Source organism: Oryza glaberrima, chromosome 7, assembly GCF_000147395.1.
Source record: "Oryza glaberrima chromosome 7, OglaRS2, whole genome shotgun sequence".
NCBI classification, from domain to species: Eukaryota; Viridiplantae; Streptophyta; class Magnoliopsida; order Poales; family Poaceae; genus Oryza; species Oryza glaberrima.
The window spans coordinates 5,135,729-5,156,031 of NC_068332.1; the positions used below are offsets into that span (position 1 = coordinate 5,135,729).

General features: G+C 38.5%; 2 protein-coding genes across 2 annotated transcripts; both read right to left on the minus strand.

The window, feature by feature from the left end:
- Window positions 1-2,908: 2,908 nt before the first annotated feature.
- On the minus strand, window positions 2,909-9,363 carry LOC127779474 (DDT domain-containing protein DDR4-like). The gene is made up of 12 exons (XM_052306259.1): window positions 8,919-9,363; window positions 8,662-8,772; window positions 8,052-8,138; window positions 7,920-7,957; window positions 7,741-7,822; window positions 6,675-6,781; window positions 6,397-6,574; window positions 5,567-5,659; window positions 5,355-5,478; window positions 4,638-4,680; window positions 4,341-4,532; window positions 2,909-4,257 (listed from the first exon to the last, which is right to left on the minus strand). The coding sequence occupies exons 1-12, from the start codon at window positions 9,309-9,311 to the stop codon at window positions 3,471-3,473; spliced, it is 2,235 nt and encodes a 744-aa protein (XP_052162219.1). The 5' UTR covers window positions 9,312-9,363; the 3' UTR covers window positions 2,909-3,470.
- A 4,077-nt stretch (window positions 9,364-13,440) lies between these two features.
- LOC127779416 (transcription factor BHLH094) lies at window positions 13,441-16,837 on the minus strand. Its single transcript, XM_052306183.1, has 6 exons — window positions 16,323-16,837; window positions 15,224-15,427; window positions 14,962-15,027; window positions 14,773-14,841; window positions 14,620-14,691; window positions 13,441-14,007 (listed from the first exon to the last, which is right to left on the minus strand). The coding sequence occupies exons 1-6, from the start codon at window positions 16,548-16,550 to the stop codon at window positions 13,876-13,878; spliced, it is 771 nt and encodes a 256-aa protein (XP_052162143.1). The 5' UTR covers window positions 16,551-16,837; the 3' UTR covers window positions 13,441-13,875.
- Window positions 16,838-20,303: the final 3,466 nt, after the last annotated feature.

Below are 20,303 nucleotides of genomic sequence, written 5' to 3' on the forward strand. Positions count from 1 at the left end.
GAGTCTATAAACTTTAGGTGTATAAACTTTAGATGTATAGAAATACTATATATAAAAAATATTTGAATCCAAATTCAAATTTGAATCGGGTATGTAAACTTTTGACTTATAAACTTTGGGTCTATAAACTTTAGGTGTATAAACTTTAGATGTATAGAAATACTATATATAAAAAATATTTGAATTCAAATTCAAATTTGAATCGGATATATAAAATTTTGATTTATAAAATTTAAATCGGATATATAAAATTTTGATTTATAAACTTTGGGTCTCTAAACTGTGTAAATTTAAGGTGTATAAACTTTATATGCATAAATTTACTAAAATAGAAAAGTAATGCGGTGCCAAGAAAGGAAATCGGGTGGAGGGAAGGAGGGACCGAATCCTAATCGCCCCTGGCGATCCATCGCCAGGTAGCAATCTCGACGGCTGTCGGATGTGTTGCGCAATAAGGCAAAACCAAGAACGCTCTCGATATTTAGATTTCCCAATTAGTTATGGTTTAATTCTTTGTTGGTTTGTCGCAACTTGTGAAGATCTTCGTCGTGTCCCACACCGCCGCCATGTGCAGCTCCATCGTGGTCGTCTTCTGCTTCATCTGGGGGTGGAGGGATCCCGTCAAGTTCAAGCTCACGTGGAGCCACCGCCTGCCTCGCCATGATCGTCTCCCTCATGACCTCCGTCTACCTCACCGCCCTCCCCACGGAGCGGTGGCCGGCGTACCTGGTCATCACCATCGGAGCCTGCACTCCGGGCCGTCGTGACACATACTGGGCAAGGAGGTGTTCTAACTTCTACGTGCCATTATGACCAATTAAAAATCACAAAAGCAATTAATCCCAACATATTTGTGTCTTTATTAGTATTACTCTCTTCATTCCATAATATAAGGCACAACTACTTTTTAAAGTTATTTCATAATATAAGATGTGCATACATATCATTACCTATCATATCGTTTCCACTAAAATATTACTCCGTATTATTTACATCCTTCATCATCAGATATCTAATTTTATTGGTTGCATGCATTCTATTTATTAGGGTAATCCAGACTATGAGGTGATAATAATTATTTCTTGGTCTTTGGGTTAAGAGTGGTTGTGCCTTATATTTTGGAATGGATAGAGTAGTATTTTGTGATTAATTAAGTGTATTAGTATCAGCTGCTCAATAATTGCGGTTGATACTAGTATTAATACTACCTCCGTCCCAAATTAGATGTCGTTTTGACTTTTTTTCTTACAATATTTGACCATTCGTCTTATTTAAAAAGTTAGAGAAAATATTCAAAAGGATGAATAATGTTACAAACAAAATAAAATAAAATAAAATATCAAAAAGGATGAATGAGCAAACAATAAAGCAAGTCACAAACAAAATAAATAATAATTCCGTAATCTTTTGTATAAGATGAATGGTCAAATGTTACAAACAAAAACTCAAAATGACAAGTATTTTGGGATAGAGGTAATATTTTTCGTGACTGTTTTTGTCACATTCTTTGAAAATGTGATTGTTTCCTGATGAAATTGAGCAATGAACTACAACCTCCATTACGGTTATTAAGAAAATATATAAAATTAAATGAAAATAAGTGTGATTGGATAAGAAGTGAAGTTACGTTAAAAAATTGAATGATGTATGGTTATATTTGTTTAGGAACTGTTATATTTTAGAACAAACTCTGAAAGCTAACTGTTATTATATTTTAAGATGATAGAGTAGTTTCTACAAAATATTGGTGCCTTCCAAATAAGGCATAATTATTTGTCACTAATTATGTGTTTGTTTTATGTAGTTAGAACTAGAAAAAATATTCGTGCGTTGTAACGGGTGAAATATAGTTTAATCTTATTATTGTTATATGGTTTAATTAAGATGAAATGCACTGTGGGAGTTCGTTTGGATATATATATTTTTAAGAAAATCATGAGCTGCAGTTAGGAGTCCGATCGTCTCAAGTTAGCATGTGAGATTTTTTAACAGATTTCTTATATGATTCCTTATGTATTACCAAAAGTGAACAATCTTAAAAACCGACTCAAATACAGATATTTATTTCCAATTTAAAAACCGACTCATACACGGATGTCGAACTAAAGCACAAGAACGGCAGCTAACAAGAAGTCTACATTCTTCTCCATCTTTCCATCCATTTATCACTGATTTCTGGTACTGCTAGCTTGTGTGTGTGCAAGCTCCATCGTAAATATGTTTGATTCACCCATGATTTGCTTGTTCTTGCTTATGTTCTGTTGTGTGTGCGTGTGTGTTTCCTCCATTTGTTCCGCGCGAAGCGGTATACCGTATGCTTGCAAAATTACTACAAGCTTGCTCCTGTATTTCCAAAAACAAACAAACGAACTTAAAAACCGACTCATATACAGATGACGTACCAAAATATGATAAAAACATTTTCAATTTTTATAATAGTATAGATATAGAAGAGATATAGATTAAAACCAAAACATTAGATTAAAACCGACTTAAACACGGATGACGAACCGCGGAAACATCTTTAATTTTTATAACCGACTCAAACACGAATGATAGGCCACGGAAACATCTTCAATTTTTAATAATATAATTATTATTAATTGTTTGTCTATGTGGTCAGAATTAGAAGGAATAAATTTATATATCCGTTTGAAACAAGGGAATTTCACAGGAGTATTGTAGGTAACTATTTAGTTATTGTACGAATATGAAAAATTTTCGGAATCCAAACAAGAATCTCTAGAAATCCCTTGGGAAGGTAATCCCAAACTCCAAAGAGTCTTCAGCTGCATCTTCCGTTCTTCTCAGGCAGAAATAAACGCAAAGGCGACTTCCAAACAAACCACCCTTAGCTGGAGAAATCCTACTAGCTCAGTAGTATCAGGTCATCAACTGCACACAGATGTACCAATCTAATCAGGTTGACAGATATAAATACAAGAGCTACAGGCCTTACTTAGACTCAAAAACTACATTCTACAAGTGGAACATAGCCGTAAGAAATGCCGAGAAGAGCAGCACTTAGGTGTATTACAAGTTTCCACCATATGAATGTTGCAAGAATTTCCCGACAACAGTATCGCGCCTAGAGCTAAACAAATGGAGGCTACAAGTTTGTATCTGGCAGCAACACAGCATCAATCAGTCTGGACATAATACAGCAGCGACCGATGCGCGCCCTTCGTGTAGTGTACAACAATAGAATGAAAAACTCCCTTTGGATGGCCCCCAAGTATCAAACAAGCAATCTGTTACATTTGAAGCTCTTTTCGCCACAACCTCGGTGGAACCTCGCCTCTTTTGTCACTGTAAATCGATGTAACAGCAATCATCTAAAACTGTTCAGATATTGCTGAGTCATCTTACTAGTGGACCATTCATCTATGGCAATGGCCCACGACTTCACGCAATTACACCTTGCTCCAAGCAGCGCCTACTAAACTCGATTGTATTACAAAACTTATTTCCTAACTGTTATCCATATCCTCATCTTTCATAGTCAGGCTTGGCCCATCGTCAAAGCCACCTCCAGGTGCAAGCTCATTTAAATCTAGAAATGTTCTCCCTACAGTTTCAATTTCTCTACTAGGAGCTTCCATTTTTTCCACAGGCTGCTGTGGTGGCAGTGGAGGTGGCTGCGGCTGCTCCTCCTGCTCTTCTTTATTTTCCACCATTACATGATCCTCATCCATTTTATTGTCGTCGCTATTGTCCTTTTGTTCCTCAGGGCCATCATCCTCATCTTCCTCTTGCTCTTGACTCGATGTCGAGAGTTCCGTATCATTTTCTGCATCAAAACCAGCATCAGGATCTGATGCATCGGATTTTCCTTCCTTTCCTCCCTCTGTGTCTGTGTCCGAATAATCATACTGTTGGTAATTAATGCGTTGACGAGAAGAACGCTTGCTGCGCCTAAGACCTGTTTGGATTTCATCAACAGATCTAAGCTTGGCCCCTCGCCGGCCACGAGTTTGCAGTTTCTTGCGCTGTTGTGGCTCCTCTAAATCCTCACTGGTACTCAAAGAATATTCCTCTTCCTCTTCATCATCATCTTCAGCATCTTCTTCTAATCGGAACTCTTCATCCTCTTCAGAAGCACTTGATGTCTTCTGCTGTTTTCGAGTTCTCAGATATTCCTCATCATAGACTGCCTCCCCCATGATTTCATCGTCACTGTCAAAGTTCGGGTCAATATCTGAGACAGCCTCGACAAAGTCCCGTGTATATCTCTGAGATCTCCTCCTCCGGCGGTTGCTACAATACAAACCATGGATGCTCATCAACACATATATTCCAATAGGGCAAGTGATAAATGCCAAATGCTATGAAAGATGTACCTCCGATCAAGTGTCTCACTTTCTTCTTCACCATCACTATCTCGGTAGTCATCTGACTTTGAAGAATTTCCATCATATTCATTGGTAGTCGGTGAGAGGCCATTCACCTTGCCATTGCTCGATGCCTCCGGTCTTGGCGTAAGGATCCTTCTATTGGCTGGAGCAGCAGGCTCAGCAGAGTTTTCTCCTTTCCTGCACATGAAAGGGGCACATAAGTATGCTAAACTGTTGGTGTCTCTAAAAAAGTTTTTTTTATTCCAAGTGAAAATTACTGAGCAATAGATGCGATCCACCTACTTCGTTATTTTTATGGCCTCACTTATTGAGCGGTCATATTCATCTGCACCATACGTAGAGTCAAAACATTTAATTTGAATCAATGAAGTTAACTGAACAGAAGTAATGAAATAGATATAACATACTCCAGTTGTCATGGACATGAATGGAGGAATGATAGATAGTGAATGCAAAATGTGGAAGCTAGATCAGTTCCACCACATGGTACTGGCTATCAATTAGCAACCTCTATTTAACAATCAGCCTTATTTTGGAAGTTTACTGACTATATTATCTTACAGCTGGAAGTCAGATAAATCTGTATTAAACTAGCCAACATAGATTCACTTCAATTTAAAATTTTCAGGAGTTATGTTATAATTCCATCAGTAATTTGCTGCTGAGAATAAATAAGACTTTTTACTGGCATATATCAATGCGTAGGGAAATAAAACAGTGAGCAAGTGACGTAGATCACCTGGATATCTAAAATGTGAAGGAAATAAATGAGAGAGTTTAATAATTGTGAAGCATTTGCAACAAAGCATCGCTGCTATCAAAATAAAGAAAAATTAACAAAGTAGCATCACAAAGATATATGATTGGATAATACCATCTAGCATGAGACTGACAAGTGGGGACCTCTGGACCACATGACAGAACCACACCGATGGTATTTCCATTCTGGGATATCTTCATAACTATACCGAGGTTCAGCCTTAGACTCTTGGTGCTTACCAAAAGTGTATGTTACTGGCTTTCTATCACGAAGAGAGCGACCAGTGGTAAATCCATCTGGAGCCAAGAAGCTATCAATGAGAAGGGCTTCTCTTTGTTGCTTTTTGAGCAACCTCTCCTTCTTCTGCAATAAGAAAATAGGTAAATCATTAATTAACAAGCTTGAAACAGCTTTCACTGGCAAAACAGGCTGGGTTAAACACGCTACATACTTTATGTATCTTTTCAATATCTGGAAGATATTCAATCTTCAACTTCTTGCCAAGGTTGGCCTCTGTCCTGTTCCGACTTGAAAAGAGTTTTTCCTAAGGCAGAAGTATATAATATCATTAGATGTCACTACACTTAATAAATATAAGCACAAGCCACAAGGTTAACAATAACAGTCCAAAGTAGCTTTAGTTGAATGGTTCATATCAGCACTTATTCCAAATGAACTCCGTTCTGACCCAAGAAAGTTTTTGAACATTATTTAGGTACTAATCTATTGGTTGGGGATTATAATTAAGTCGACTTGGTTACACCACTATCTACTATCAACATACTTTTGAAAACATGTGATCAACCATTAAACACTAGATGGCAGCACAGTATGGGAGAATGAAAAGATGCGTATAAGCAAAGGTTTCAAAAGCCAGTTTACCAAAGAAACCTAGGCACTTGGCCTGACTGGTTACCACATGCAGCCAGATTACCTGGATAAACATGGAGTTCCAATTTTTTGTATTCTTACCAGTAAATTCCTTACTAGATTTTTTTTAATTCAATTTGACGAGATTACAAATTTATATTTCGAATTACATACTTAATTCTCATGGCTGGTGTGTAGGTAACCAAGTTAATCATATAGGCTATAACCCTGTGCAAGTTAAGATATCCATATTATAAGATAGTGGAGCATTTACTCTTGCCTCATTTTTTCTAATAACGATGCTCATTTTACACTTGAGGTTACATAGCATTTTACCCTTGTCGAAAGATAAGTCTTCAGGAAAAACACTACAACTCACTTTCTACACCACATATGAGGAACTCAACTTACTGCAACATCGTCAAACTCGTCAAAGTTGGATGCGACAGTTTCCCACTGGTAGGACACAACTGGAAGAATTATAGACCCTCCTTTCCCCCTAGATCTTTTTCCTGGCTCTTTCTTCAGCTGTTCCACTCGTCTAATTTCACGATATAATCTATGCCCGAGAATCGGATCATCTTCATACCTGTTCTGAAAGACTTGATCAGCACACCCCTTAATGGGATCGGAACAAGAAACTTCCAGGACAGTCCATTCAAAAATAGCAACTAGGAAAAAATACCCACCAGTATGAGATTCCATAGGCATCACCCCCTATTCGTTCTTTACGAAAGGTAGAAAGGTCATAGCCATGCTTTAGGGAACTGTCAATGAAATTCCGGATATCCTCTTGCTGCAAAATATATGCTTAAGAATCAGTCATCTAGTTAAGCTCATGCGATTCAAAACCTAAAATTGCCTCTCTCTTTTTTCCAGATACATCCAAAACAACAATAATCCCAACCTAGCTATTACGAGCATGTCCCCTGCAGATAGTACCTCTGTTTTTTTCACATATAAAATTTTAATATTTTTGCATACCTTGGTGAGTTAAGATTTCAACAGACTTGTGCTCATGCCTCTCTTGCTCCACTTTGTTTAATTGCCCAAGAGAGCAGGCAAATTATGTGTTCACTATCAACTATCAAGCATGTATTTTTCTTAAACTTCAGGAAGTAGTTCAAATCATCTTCAATTTTATTTTTCTACTATGAAGCATCAGGGTTAGTGCAGAATCCTCTACTCTACAGTTGTGCAAGGAGAAAGGGACAATAGGCAATATCCTACACATATGTATAAAAGAGGAAGTGTATCTTGAAAAAGAAATTCTACAATTTTAATTGGAACTAGTAGTTATCCCTTACACAGAATGCACATCACAGAAAAGTAACAGCTGCTTTCATTTTTCAAAGGAATAATCGTTTAGCAACAATGTATCTTTAACTTCTGGCAGGTTCATATGCAGGAATAGACAAAGGGTATTATTGTTTCCTTTTTAATGAATTGATGAAGAATTTCCTTTGGCACCAGAATTGTACAGGTCGATGAAAATGTTTCAACAATATTATGCAGAAGTGGATTAGTGGATGACATACCAGTCATCATATTCATGTGTTGTTTTCAACATTGCAAGGACACGAATGTGGGATAACGGGATACAAATGACAAGGGATGAGATTTTATTCAGAAGAATGTCAACATGATTATAACAATATACTACAGCGCGTATTAGAAAATTTCAAAAAATCAAGTCATTTAGACAAACTTCCTTCGGTTTTATACTAGGAAAGGACAAGAAAAATAAGCACGTACCTCGACACGTATATCGCATATTGCTTTCAAGATAATTAAACGAGTCGCCGGTTCTAGAACCTTGTATGCTTCAATTTCAGTTCTGTGGAAGATGAAACAGTTGGGAAAACAATGCTGAGGAAAAAAATATACATTTGTAGCAGGAGATTACACAATGATTTCTTGTGAGCTAAACTAACCCATGTGATGCAACAATTGGTATATCACCTTCTGCAACCTGCAGTTCAGACAGTTAATACCTCACCAATTGAATGGAATCTGCAACCATTATTTATCAAAGTTGTTTGAAACATAGAATATTAATCATATACCCAATGCCACCAATCCCTTAGCTTTCTACATAGGACGGTCACCCAGGTTCCACGTCCCATAGCCATGCGGGTTACTGGAGGAATTGACTGCGTGTGCAATAAAAATCATGAGATTCCATGGAGAACTTTCACATACTATTACATTTTTATTTGAGCATAAAATATCTATACAGATGCATAATGCAGAGTCTATCTGATAGCTCTAATCAAATAGCATGTATTGTCTAAGAAGACATCAAAATAGGAGTTACAAACAACATGATCAAATACAAATATACACAGAAATGTTAACGAGGTATATTCGAGTTATGGCAGAGTAAGCATAAGCCCAAGAACAACATGTAGCTGCTATTATGGCATTTTCTCATACATTAAATGTAAAAATCAGCAAAAACGTCACTATAACTGGCAACAGCGCTAAAACTCAAAGTCACAAAGAACCCAAAAAAATTATAATTATTACTTCTTGCAAGCACAAGGACACAACTTCTATCCTCTCTCTGATGATGAACCAATGAACCACGTGGAGGTAGAACTACAGACAGAGTATTCCAGCCTATAGAGCAGCAACAAATTCGACATGAACTTAACAGCCCGAGGGCTCACTCACCTTTAGGAGTGGCATGTGCACATCATCTAGAGTACTATTGGGAGTGATAAGCGCCTCCTCGAGGTCCTCCGCCGTGAACTCCCCCGAGATGTTCAGCAAAGGGCGGTACACCTGCAACCACGAAGAAAACAGCGCAACAGCCCAATCAAACCCTAACCCTAGCTTCTTCCAAGCTCAACCTACGAAAGCTAAACCAGCAGCAGGTAAGCTGCCGGGCACAGTGGACCAGCTAGCACAGGGGAAGGTGAAGCACGCACGTGGAGGAAGTTGAGGACGGAGGCGAGCTCCCACATGCAGCGGAGCCGCCACCGCGGCATCTCCGCGGGGGCCTCGGGCTCCGACACGAGCGGCGTCACCACGCGGCATTGCGGCGACTCCTCCGCGCCCCCGGCCCCGCCGCCCGCCGCGGCGCGCCGCCGCGGCCGCTCCGGCGGCGGCGGCGGGGGCGGCTTCGGCTTGCTGTTGCACGCCCGCGGCAGCCGCGCCTTCCTAGGGGCCGGCTCCGGCGCCGGAGCCGGAGCCGGAGCCGGGGCCTCCTCCTCCTCCTCCCGCTGCTGCTTCTTCTCCTCCTCCTCCTCCCCCTCCGCCGCCGCCTCCTGCTGCGGAGGCGGCGGGGAGGAGGGGGCGTCGGCGTCGGCGGAGGAGGGCATGGGGGGAGCAGATCGGGGATCTGCGTGGGGGGGAGGGCTAGGGTTTGGGTGGGAGGGGGAAGCGGGAGGCGAGGAGGAGGAGGAGGGGGAGGCGGCCATGGTGGGGGAGGGGGAGTGGAGGAGGAGGGGTAAAAGTGGGATTCCGCGTAGGGGATGGAGAGGGAGAGGGGCAATACGGTAAAATTCGCAACCACGGGGTCGGGCGGGTCGCCGTCGTAGACTAGATTCGTGGAAAGCAAGCGCCCGAACCGGACTCGGACGGCACCGGCCACCGCGGGCGTCCGGGCGTGTCTCACCCGGTCAGGTTGGGCAAGGGGGACATTTAACCTTTTTTTTTTTGTCACTTTTTAGAATTGGTAATTAATGATTTATTACCACTTGTAGTCTATGGCTCGTGAGTCCTCGTATATCTATGATATGTAGATCAACTGGCAAATCATTTATCACCACTTTGCAAAAGTGATAAATAGTTAATTATTCCTAGGCAGGGATTTGGATACTAATGTGGTAATGCATATGTATGATTGTACGTACATGATACTCCCTCCATCCAAAAAACAAACTTAGAATTGGATGTGGTACATACAACGAATCTAAAAAAAGTTATGTCCAGATTCGTAGTACTGAAATATGTCACATCCAGTACTATGTTGGTTTTTTATGTGACGGAATGAGTAGCTAACAAATTAACTCAACTAAAGATATTACGTTTAGCTATAGAAATTTATTAACGTACGGTTAATAAAGTATTTATTATTATAGATATTGTTGTCGAAACGACAACCGCATACATTGGAAGACGTGGTTACTCAACGGTGGTTGGAAAATAGTAAAGTGTATTAAATTGAGAAATTTTCTTCGGTTCCCCCTATTACAGGTTCTTACTACTAGGGTTTAGGTTATACATGTGAATTTACATGGTTGCCTTATGAAAGAGACATTTACATAGGTATACAGTTTAATTGAGGTACATGGGCTTCTAATAGGCCGTCTGGTGAACGTTGGCCCAATGGCCACCAGGCTTGAGAGGCTGGGATGGCCTCCTGAGCCTTCTCGAAGCCGAACTCGTTATGGCGAAGTCACCCTCCTTCGTCATACACTCTTCGCCTTATAGTATTCGCCCAAGATGCCTTTATCCTTGTGAAGTACCAGCGCGATTCTCCGCCCTTCGCCGTCTTTGCTTCATAGTCTTCGCCGTGGGGGCTTCGCCCCAACGATCTTGACGTCTCGGGCTTGAACCCTCACTGGTTGCATGGTTTCGGCAGGTCTGGGCGAAGGGTCTCGTGTCATACCGCCAACAGATATAAAATATATTTATTCAATTTGTTTTTTAAAAAAACTTTTATAAAAAAAATTACAAAATAATACCAGTCAAGGGAACATAGCATGCAAAAATAAGATAATAAGATAGTAGGCTAGTAGCTAAATCCTATGTGAGTTGTGTTTGGAATTACACTTTTTCAACTTCTACTCCATCATCTTCTACGTGCATGTTTCCCGCTGCTAAATAATGTGTTTATTTTTAAAAAAAAATATAGAAAAATTGCTTTAAAAAATCATAGTAATCTATTTTTTAAGTTTTTTTAACTAATACTTAATTAATCGTGCGTTAATGAGCTACCTTATTTTCCGTGGAGAAAAGGAGTTTTTAACCATTGATTTAAACACACCCTTACTCTCTCCGCCCTAAAAAACTAAACCGCTACTAGATGTTGACATACTCATACTCAGGTATAGATTTATAGTACTAGAATATGTCAACATCCAGTACGAGAGTTTTTTTTTTGACGGAGGGAGTAGATTTGAAAAGAGCCTTTGACTCGTAGAAACTCAATTAAGTTAATGAGCTTCTCCACTTGAGTACTTGACTTGTTAATGTAACAAGTTAAAAAGAAACTCAAGACTTTTTTTAAAAAAAAGTATATGCAACGCATGGGTATGACAAAAAAATATGAAAAAGAGGTCGAATTTAACCCAAGAAGCAAATAAACCCATCTATCTAGGCATGGCTCCCTCATCCCTCCTCTGATGGACCAAACCGATAATATGCACAACCTCACACAGCTGTTAAAAGGAAAAAAAATGGTACCTTTCACATTTTAAATACACAACCTCATAGGCCGTTGAACTCATTATTACATGGTTTTTAATTTTTATGTGGTATATTTAGGGGTTGTTTGGTTGATGCCTAAACTTAACGTAACTATGATTAGGCAAGTTGTAGGATAGGGACATAGTGTGGCTAAGAAATAATTGGCCATAAGTATGATATGGTTTGGTTATAAATTTGAGAGTATAACATGTGGATCCCAAGAGTAAGAAAGTATGGCATAACACAATTGTAGTAGCGAAACAAACACATACATAAGAAACTATGATATGATTAAAGTGTGGTGTAGCAAAGTGAGGCAACCAACCAATCACCCCCCGTAGGCTCATATATTAAGAGCTATGGCTCATGTTATGTATCATGACTCACAAAATTGAGTTGCCATGGACAATTATGAACTTATGATAGGAAATCATGACCTTATGGTACATTTGCAGCATATAAACAATGGTTTGTAATTCAACACATTAGTCCATCCGTTTCAAAATATAAGGGATTTTTGTTAAACATGACACATCCTAGTACTGTTCAGATTTGTGGTATTAGGATGTGTCCCCTCCAATCAAAATATATTATATTTTATGATAGAGGTGATACTAACACAAATGAAGCAATTAATTCGCGAGTAAGCTTGAGCTGGCTGGTTAAGCACTTAAGCAACCAAGTCCAGTCAAGCAAGCTAAGTACGCACGTCGAGTTAGCTCATGAGTTTTGAGTTATTTTCCACCTTAGTCCCAATGCTAACATTATTTGTACTCCCTTCATATCATAAGAAGTTTACTTTTAGCTACTCTCATCTATCATAAAATAAGTTTATTTCTAAGTTATCATTACATCAGAGCGTGTAAAAGTAGAGGATAAATAAATATGTTAATAGTAGATAAATAGAGAAATAATAATTGAAATTTAATAAAGTGTGGATATTCTATTTTTTATTATATGTATAGTATGAATGAAAAATAAACTTATTTTAGAACAAAGATAGTAGTTTCTATATTCTCCGTATCACAAACAAATTAGTATTGCATCTAACCCTCTCGATCGATAGACTAATAACTAATTTAATGTCAGTTTCTCTAGTCTTAGCCTCTAAGGCTTATTCTAACCTAACTTTGTCTCAGGAAAAGCTCATAGCCTCAAAAGGTAGTCTCCTGCATACACACATCCAAAATTATGTATGGAATGTATCCTGTGCACTTAAATCTTCACGCGTACACACCATACACATCAATTAACAAACAATATCACTAAAAATTCTAGAAAAAATTGTATATGTACTTTCAACAATAGTACATCTACGTGTAAAGTATCTTATTCAAATTCATCCTACATAAAGAGAAAAAAATACAAAATTCTAATAGAGTTATAGTCTTAAAGCAGACAGATTTCTTTTTTTATTTTACGGCTAAAATATAAAGAATTTGAGGTTAAGATTTTACACGCATGTGTAATACCATCGAAAGTATATGCATAAAATTTTATAGATTTTTCGGTGACATTTAATTAGTTGATGTGTATGAGAAATGTGTGTGCACAGTATATGTTTCCTTATATCAGTTGGTAATTAACATTTTGCCTTTGCAGTGTGTCAACCCAAATAAAACGCTGGTTGGTTCAAAGGGGACAGAGAACTGCCCCAGAATCACAAGCTGCAACTCTGATCTTCTGTGCTGCAAAGTGGTAACACAGCTATAAAAGCATCAGTTTAGGGGTCCTGAACCTGCAGTTCGCCACATCAAGATTTGGACTGTACATGGGCACAATATCGTTGCAAGGTCCACGAAATTCAGATATTGGATCCATCATGGCTGTCTCTTCCTTTGAATTTCCATCAGGAAAAACAGGTGCAGGCGTGCAGCGCCAACGAAAATGACATGTATAGATGCCCATTTCATTTTAGTCAAAAAGAAAGGAAACCAATATGGAGAAAAGGGACTTTACTTTGCAATCCTGTCATGATTTTGATCTTTCGTATGAACCTGGCAGAAAACTTAGGTAGTTAGGTGTCGAATATTCATATGCAACTCCCGCAATAAAACCAAAAGCATATTATAGGACATATTCCGAAAAATCGACAAGCCAGTCCTTGCAAAGAAATAAAAGTTGTTCCCCCCCGACACGCCAGGATGGCAGCTCTTAGTACAACTGTAGGCTCAAGCTATGCAATACAACTGTTTTTTTTTTTTCATCTCCTCTTCTTTCCCTATTCAAATCCGAGCTACAAAGACCATGGGATACAAGCAAAGCAGATAGACCGTTGAGTATCAACAGGTCAAGATGAATGTATCTATGGCATCATGGACCAAATTAGGAACAAAAAAATAACTTGGTGACATGATAATGAGAAGAAATTGTTGAGAAAAAAAAATAATCCTAGGACCACAGGCTTGATCGATCCTAGTACACTTTATTGCCACTACAAGGAATTATGTTTTATGGTTTTGCTTGCTTTATTCATGTCACTCTTTCATATGCATTTCCAATCTGCATGTGAAGCCACTCTGATGTTGAACCCTGGGCAAATTCCCTTGTTGTTTGTGGATCAAATGTCAAACCAGCAGCTGTGTTATATGGCTGAGCACCAAACTGCAAGACCACAGGCACTAGTTAATCTTTTTGAACCCTGTATGAACATTTTAAGACCTCATTTCAGGAGGAACAAATGCTACATAAACAATGTGTCATTTGGCCTAGACAGGAGGTGACCTGTCATTTTTTGCAAGTATAGATATTATTCATCACCATTAGAAAAGATCCAGTAACTTAGCAAAGCTGTTTTAAAAGTCTATGAATTGTTTTGCATGTTGAAAGTTATATCTATGTGCAAAACAAGATTCCTGTGCAATCATCTATGTAACTGAAACATCAGTAGAAAATACTGATCTCTCAAGCCATTTGTTTCCAAAGGATGGTATTGTCTACTTTCATTTAGAGTTGAGGGATGAAAATTGGACATAATAAGAGTTTAAGGATGAAAAGTAGACTTAATCCATAACATTTTAATTGCTCCATGTCCAATGAATTGAAAATAATGTAAATGTAGAGCGTAAAATGGAGATTCAGGAAACAAATACACACTGAGTAAAATAATAAGCTCAGCAAACAAGTCAGGTCAATTTGAAATGTTAAGAGCTGAAGCTGAGATAATAATCAAGAATCTTGTAAGCTCAATAAATAGTTGTTCAAAACTAAACTTACATCTTTAGATGGAAAAGCAACAATTCCGTTATTCATGTGACTATTAACTGCTTCAAGCTTCATGGACAAAAACTGCAGAAACAGCTCAATTAGGTACTTAAACATAAACTAGAAGACAACTCCATGCCAAGCATGATTGAGAAAATGTAATACCTCAACTTGATGCTGTAAAGACTGGATGTAATTTATTATTTCATCAAGGACTGATGCTTTCCCAATGACCTGAGGAATTGAAAAGTAAATATTATAAAAGAGAACCATTTACTCAGAATAGAATTTTGAGAGAACAAAGAGCTTTAAAGTACACAAAAACTTGAAAACATGATGGTATTCAAAGTGCACCTTATTGCATCCAGGGACAAGATCTTGAAGAATTTTCATCCGTTCACTTATCTTCTCTCGCCGTGCCTGTCAATAAACAAATATTAAGCTGATATGATTATCATGTTACTACCCGCAATCCACCTTGAGCAATATCTGAACATTACATTTTCTGTGATGAGTTGGTTGTCACTCTGTTATAATCTTGTGAGAGAATATTATAACTTGTATAGTTAAAATGAAAACCGAAAATTAGGGAAAAAAATATTGTGTAAGAGCTTACCCGCTCCGCAAGGCTATGGCTATCGGTTGCTTGACCTCTTCTTGCCCTCACATGAATGTAGTCTTGTTTTGGTGGCTCTGGTGGTGTAGCATTTTTATCAGCAGCCTTACTGCTGTTTCCTGAATCGGTTCCAGCTTCTGTCCTTAAACTATCATTCTTATCACTAGATTTCATTGGTTTCAAACGTTTTGCTTCTGGAGCAACCTGGAAAGTAGGGTAGTGACTTTCAGTTGATTTGAATATCCATGTAGATAGTCGATGAAGTATAAACACAAGTATCCAGATATATCATCCACACTGAAGTGAACCACCTATAAATTTACTTCACATTTTTAAAATACAAATGAAATTCAATCATAAATAAGAAACGGAGGATTTGTACAGTACAGAGAATTCAAGGTTTTATAAATTAAGCAGCACTAATTTGCGGGTCAACTACAAGTTCTTGAAATGACAAAAAGAACAACAACATCACATATACTCCCGAAATCGTTTTGGTGATGTGTGACTAACCCAAGGAACAACGGAACAGTCCAGCAAATACAGTGTCTCAACTAAACTAACAATATGCTTGAATTACCCAAGGTCTGATGGAGTGATGGTGCCATCAATATATGACAGCTTTGAATATGCAAAGGCTCAAGCACCAACAAAATAAATTCATACTTCAACTGTCATGCTACAGCTTCAGAAAGTTAGCAACATCCTAGACTAAGGCTAGGATGCCAATGAACCCAAATGAACTGACATGCCCGCATATCTGATTCCCACTCTACAAGGCACTGACCAGTATTGAGCATTTCAAAATCATTTATCAGTATTGGACACTGGCATGGACTTGGCATTTGGAAGATTTTGATCTGTGTTAACTAGGTTTGGCGCTGCTCAAGCACTGAAGCTAAACTGCTCCCCACGCTGCTACTGCCATAGCTACAGTAGCAGCAGCGCATGTGCATCCACATGGACAAGCAGATCATGGCGAACAGGGCCATCAAAAACCACGATTCCACAGCTTCCCCCCTTGCCTTGCAACCCCCAACCCCGAAACCCACCAACCCCAACACAGATCGCGCCCAATGCGGTTCCCCCACGGCCTTACCGAGTCCCCCCCGCCGCCGCCGCCGCCGCCGGAGGCGGCGGAGGTGGAGACGACCTTGGACGAGTCGTCGTCCTCGGGCCCCGCGTCGCGCCGCGGCCTCCTGCGCCCGCTTCCTCCTCCGCCGCGGCTTCCGCTCCCCTGGTCGGTGACGACGGACGACGCCTCGAGGTGGTGGCGGTGGTGATGCGGCCGCCAGAGCTCCGCCGCGAGCGAGGGGGCCGGGTCCATTCGCCGCCTGGGCGGCGCGGGAGGAGAGGGGAGGGGCCTAGGGTTTCGCGAGCTCGCCTGCGGCGGCGGCGGCGGCGGCGATGTGGCGGCGAGGCGGAGGTGGTCGGTCAGTGAAGTGCACGGGGGAGAAGAAGAGCTGGGATGAGAGAGAAGAGGAAAAATAATAATTTAAAAATGGTGGGGCCTTTTGGATTTGGAAAGAGATTGGTGGAGGTTATTGGGGGTTGGGCCCAGCACTTTGATGGGCTGGACCTGTGGGCCGGTTTAAATTTTAGGGTAAAGTCAATTTTTGGTACTATGAACTCTGCTCGAAATCTATTTATCACCACCTTATTATATGCTGTAAGATCGATTGCTTTTCACCTTTTAACATATGATACTGTTTATTATTATTACATGTTTGACCATTCATCTTAATTTTTTGAATAAAATGAATGGTTAAATATGTGTTTAAAAGTCAATGGTGTCATCTATTAAAAAACGAATGGAGTACTGTATAAAACCCATTTGCTTTGATTAATATGATAGTGCTTTTTTATAACAAGGAATTCCAATTTCAAGGGCTGGACTGTAGGATTAAGCTAAATATAGTTGCTGAGAGTCTCCTCGAAATGCAATGCGCAACCATCCATGAACAACGCGGTGACCGAGGAACCATCTATTTTCGATTTTACTCACCTACCCGAGAAAACATTGCACTAGGAAAATGCATGTCACCATGCCATGGAGAAAAGAAAACGAGAAGGGCCTTCATCGTTTGTGCTGGCTGCAGCAGTGCAGCTGCAGAAAAGCCGCACAACTCTATTGCAGCTGAATAAAACCAGTTACTGGCTGCAGTTATCAAACAGGAGCAATATTGGTAGGGAAGTTATTAGCTAATAATTCTATAATAGCGGCTTAATAAGCTTATGGCTATTGAACGGAAAATGTACTATCATGATGAAAAAGTCGCTTAATTTGCATGGAGTAATTAGGGATCGCTTAATTTGCATGGAGTAATTAGGGACTTGGGGTCTACATGGACAAAGGCCGAGTTTAGTTAAAACTTTTTCTTTAAACTTCTAACTTTTCCATCGCATCAAAATTTTTCTACACACAAACTTTCAACTTTTCCATCACATCGTTTCAATTTTAACCAAACTTCCAATTTTAGCGTGCACTAAACACACCCTAAAAAAGAAAGGAGGGACCGGGTAAAGTAGGAAAGTAGCGGCTTTGCACGCTTGGATCTGCACTATTGCACCCTACTGCTTTAGAGCAGGTACAATAGCAGACTATTAGCCAGCTATAAACATATTTTAATGAGATAAAAGATGAGAGAGAAGAGAAGCGGACTATAGATTTATAGCCAGCTGCAGCATGGACTCCAAAACACAGTGTGTATATGACAAGTGTGACCATATATTAATAGTATAGTAAACAACTATTGTATGTATTAGCTATTAGATTGGCTATAGATAAATTGGAGCTAGTAGTGGGTACTATTAAACTTGCTCTTAGTATTACTCACACACAGTATGTCTGCTTTCAAGGTAACCTACTTTTGATCCTGAAGACTTTAATTAAACATCCTTAAAAATCAATTTCACCGTGCACTCTCGCTGCATATTAAAAACCAAAAACAAATATCATGAGTTGTAGTACAAACTTTGACCACTATTATGGGTTTAGAAGTATTCCAAACTGTGCACTATTTTATGGAAGTAATCCCTTCGTACTCATAAAGAAAGTCGTTTAGGACAGCGACACGGTCTCTAAAATACAACTTTGACTTCTTGTTTCTATAAAAATATTTATTAAAAAGTGATATATGTATACTTTTATGAAAGTATTATTCAAAACAAATATATTCATATAATTTTTACATTTTCAAACTCAACAACTTTAGAGTTATTCATGATTTATATTTCCAAGGTTTGACTTAAACATCGTCCTAAATGACTTTCTTTACGTGAGTGCGGAGGGAGTATGTACAAAAATAAGTATCACATTATACCATAATTTCTAACACATATACTACAAACAAAAAAAAACATCAAAGCATGAAGAGTATGTTACATCAGTTATCCAAGCGTCACTACGGTAAAGTATGAGGATGAAGATCGTTTGTGGTTGTAGCTCATTACTGCCTAAAGTATTTGTTATTATGTCGTTCTCCTTTTTTTTTCGCTTTTTAATGATGATACGATGTGTGCATTATAATTACGTAGGTAGGAAGTAATCTTAGATTAACTGTATCATCTTAGTATAATTATTTAAGAGTAGAGTGTACTAGCGGTCCTTAAACTTGTAAGGGTGTGTCATCTAGGTCTCTAAACTCTCAAAATACATATCTAAATCCTAGAACTTGTCATAGTGTGTCATCTAAGTCCCAAATCGCCACAACCCCTACAGGATTCTAAGTGGCGCTGATGTAGGATGCCACATGGACATGACGTGGCATTATTTTGACTGACAAATGGGACCCATTTAATTTTTTTCCTTTTTTCTTTTTTTCTTCTCTTTTTTCCCATTTCTTCTCCTTTCTCTGTGATCCGTGCAGAAGATTCAGAAAAAAAAAGAAGAATGAGAAGAAAACGGAAAAGAAAAAGAAAAGAAGAAAAAAAAGAAAAGGACACGTCACATCCATGTGGCATTGCCATATCAGCGCCACGTAGAATTCTAGAGGGGATGTATCAATTTGGGACCTAGATGATACACTTTGACAAGTTCTAGGATCTGGATATGCATTTTGAGAGTTTAGGGACATATATGACACAACCTTACAAGTTTAAGGACCGCCAACACACTTTACTCATTATTTAAGATAATAAAGTTCTTTTTAAAGTAGACGTTTAGTATAAAAGCAGATTCATTTTCCTTCCCTTTTTTATCCCACCCTCCACGTATTAAAAAAAACATTCCTTCTCTATAAAAACACTTTCATCCCCACCTATAAGAAAACATTGTGAGAAAAATCGAGAAAAAAAACAGGGCTATAAATATTTGATCAAAATCAAGAAAAAAAAACATGGCTATAAATATTTTTCGGATGAAATCAAACTTCTTAGATCTCGTTGTAACACATGAGCATATCACAAGTAATCTATTATATTATTAAAGGAATAGAAAAATGAGCCTCCGCGTTCGCTCTCATGGCCTAGAAATTCTCACATTAATCGGAGAAAAAAGAAAAAGCAGAGTCCATATAGAAATACAACTTAGAAATAGCTGAAATTCGGAATTAAAAAATAGGGAATATTAAAAGAGGAGACTAGAGTCCAAATGGAAATACAATTTAGAAATAGATGAAATTCAGAATTAAAAAATAAAGAATATTAGAAGAGGAGACTAGAGTCCATACAGAAATACAGTTAGGAAATAACTAAAATTCGGAATTAAAAATAAGGAATATTAGAAGTAGAGTATAGAGTCTATATAGAAATACAATTAGGAAATAACTGAAATTCGAAATTAAAAATAAGAATATTAGAAGTAGAGTATAGAGTCCGTATAGAAATACAATTAAGAAAAAAATAGAAATTGGGAATTAAAAAATAAGGAATATTAGAAGTAGAGTATAGAGTCCATATAGGAGTTTAAAACTAACTAAAATTTGGAATAAACATAATAAAATTAAAAGTAGAGATTAGAGTCCGTATAAAAATACAATTTACAAATAACTAATATTTGAAATTAAGAAAAAAAATGGGAAGAAGAGTTTAAAGTCAATATAGGAATACAATTTAGAAGTAACCTCCACGTTCACTCTCA